Source organism: Clinocottus analis, unplaced genomic scaffold (genome assembly GCF_023055335.1).
Source record: "Clinocottus analis isolate CAN_PGR_092001 unplaced genomic scaffold, fCliAna1.0.p SCAF_6, whole genome shotgun sequence".
NCBI lineage: Eukaryota > Metazoa > Chordata > Actinopteri > Perciformes > Cottidae > Clinocottus > Clinocottus analis.
In genome coordinates, this window is record NW_027176218.1 from 9,441,893 (window position 1) to 9,444,600 (window position 2,708).

Sequence of the window (2,708 nt, forward strand, 5' to 3'; positions counted from 1 at the left end):
GTATATATATGTATATATATGTATATATGTATATATATATGTATATATATATATGTATATATGTATATATGTATATATATATGTATGAAACAGTAACTTCTGTTCCTGAAAGAGGCATATGTAACTTATTTTGTGCACTAATTCAAATTATACATACTTAGCAGTGAAAACTCCCATCTAAGGTTTCTAGTGATATTTTTAATCATTGGAAAGGTCACAAAGGGAACAACAGCCGAGGAGAAATATGAGATTGTCTCAGGCTGGCTGATGCTAAAGCCACACAGGCAGTAAATGATTGCATTATGTATCTATATCTATCTATATCTATATATATATATATCTATATCTATATATATATATATATATATATATATATATATATATATATATATATATATATATATCTATATCTATATCTATATATATATATATATATATATATATATAGATATATCTATATCTATATCTATATATATATATATATATATATCTATATCTATATATATATATATATATATATATATATATAGATATAGATATATATATATACACACTGCATACACTACAGTGCACAAAATAAGTTACATATGCCTCTTTCAGAAACAGAAGTTACTGTTTCATACATATATATATATATATATATATATATATATATATATATATATATATATATATATATATATATATATATATATATATATATATATATATATATATATATATATATATATATATATATATATATAATATTTGTTTTTTAAGCAATTATAAAGTGGGGGTTAACTTGTCATTAGTGGTGCATATGTTTTTCCAAAATGAAGTTCATTCTGATCACTGAATACTGACTATGGAAAAAACCTGAGTGAACTGATAAAACAATAAAATGTGTTAACATAGTCTAATTTTCAGATGTATTAAAGACAAACAACGTCAGTGTTTTCCATAATTTAATCATTATAAAAATCCTGTTTTACAATACAAAAATGAAAATAAATAATTCAACACATAATTTAAAAGTTAAGGAAGTACTTAGGTATCTGATGTCACTATGCTAGAGAGAGGCAAATCACAGTCACCCAGGAAATAGTCTCTTTTCAGGGTGGACATTTTGTTCACCACTTTAAAGCGTAGGGACCGCTGGCTGATGTCTTCCTCTGAGATACCATCAAAGAAGAAATCCTCATTGAAGATCGGATTACGGCTCTTTCTGAGGACTGTGCTGCGCTGCTTCTGGACCTTTCCGGGCACCAGAGAGAGGCTGACGCTGCAGTTTATGATCTTGGGGTCCACAGAGAGTGGATAAAGGCCTTCTGCACTGATCAACCGAACCCGTAGTCTTAGGTTATCCGGGCAGTACTCTGCTGAGAGTCTCAGGCTGCCGTCTTTTCCTATGGGTGCCATTCTTTCCTTCATTACTCTCTCTCTGTGCAGAGTCAAGTCCATGGGGAAGATATTGGGTGGCGCGAGGCTGTAGCTGCTCGGCAGGCCTTCAGCTAACCCATCCGATGCCCTCCTCATGACATTGGGGCTATTGTCTGTGGAGCTGCCTTCATCTGTGGACAGGGAATTGTTCCTGGACACCATTGCCTTCCTCATGTTCCTCGACAAAAGCAGTTCATGGCTCAGTGCTTTGAAGAGGGAAGACTTGGCAGGGCACCTGGTCAGCAGTGGCGAGCTGAAAGGAGAGGATTCAGTAGAGGAAGTCGTATCGCTGTCCAGAGTGGCCTGCCAGTTTAGAGTGTATGCTCTCGGGGAAAGCCTGGAGGTCAGGCTGTTGAGGCTGAATGACGAAGGAGAGGTGGAGGAGGAGACTTTGGAGCACATGATGGATCGACTCCTTGGCAGTAGAAGGGGAGAGGAACCAGGATCGGAGTGGAAGAGCGACTCCTTTCTCCTGGTGTGGGGGCTCTCTAGTAGGGTGCAAAAGCCATAGCAGGTCTGAGCTTTGGCCATGTGTGGAAGGGACAAGGCAGCCTGGCTCTGGGGATCCGCATTGGTGGTCTCCTCATCACTGCAGCCATCATATGGGCTCTCATCCACGCTCTCTACCTGGATGATGTGTGGGTTCATGGACTCATAATGTGTCACCTCTATTTCAGGGCTCGCCCTCTCACAGGGAGACGCCTTGATGACGCGAGCAGCCCGGCTCTGATCCGTGTTCTTCGTCTCCTGCAGGGATGGGAATGTCGGGGGGATGCAAAACTCTGGGATGTTGTCGGGGGTGATGACATTAGGACAGAGGGAAATCCTTTTGGGTTTTTCGCCTTTTTCTCCAAACATGTCACCTATTTTGAAGCTGAGTTCTGCTGATGGGATAGGCAGGTTAGATCTCTCCACTGACACGCGGATCTTCTCCACCACCCACATGGGTCCTCAGGTAGAGATTAGGAAACTCTGTAAAATGAAAGAAAATGTGCTTGTAATTTACGGCATTTTCTTTTGAAACATACAAGAAAAGGATATAAATGAAAATCATGTCATATCTACAATCATAAACTTTGCAAGACATTCTCTTACCTTTTTTATGAAGGTATATAAACTCCACCAGGTTGTCCTAAACGGGATGGACTGATGGCTCCAGCTGAAAGGCTTAAATCTGTGAGGCTCTCTTGACAGCAGATGGAGGTTCTCTCTTGTCTGGACCAACACATCTGTGGCCGTTTGAGAGATGAACAGAGTTTAAATGAAGCAGGAAACCAGTGGATGTA

General features: G+C 38.7%; 1 protein-coding gene across 1 annotated transcript; it reads right to left on the reverse strand.

The window, feature by feature from the left end:
- Positions 1–975: 975 nt before the first annotated feature.
- Positions 976–2,367, reverse strand: c2cd4a (C2 calcium dependent domain containing 4A). The gene has a single exon (XM_068603535.1). The coding sequence runs from the start codon at positions 2,365–2,367 to the stop codon at positions 1,030–1,032; it is 1,338 nt and encodes a 445-aa protein (XP_068459636.1). The 3' UTR covers positions 976–1,029.
- Between the last annotated feature and the right edge of the window lie 341 nt (positions 2,368–2,708).

Coding starts and splice junctions, on each gene's coding strand:
- c2cd4a (XM_068603535.1), bottom strand. CDS start 2,367: ATGTGGGTGGTGGAGAAGATCCGCGTGTCAGTGGAGAGATCTAACCTG.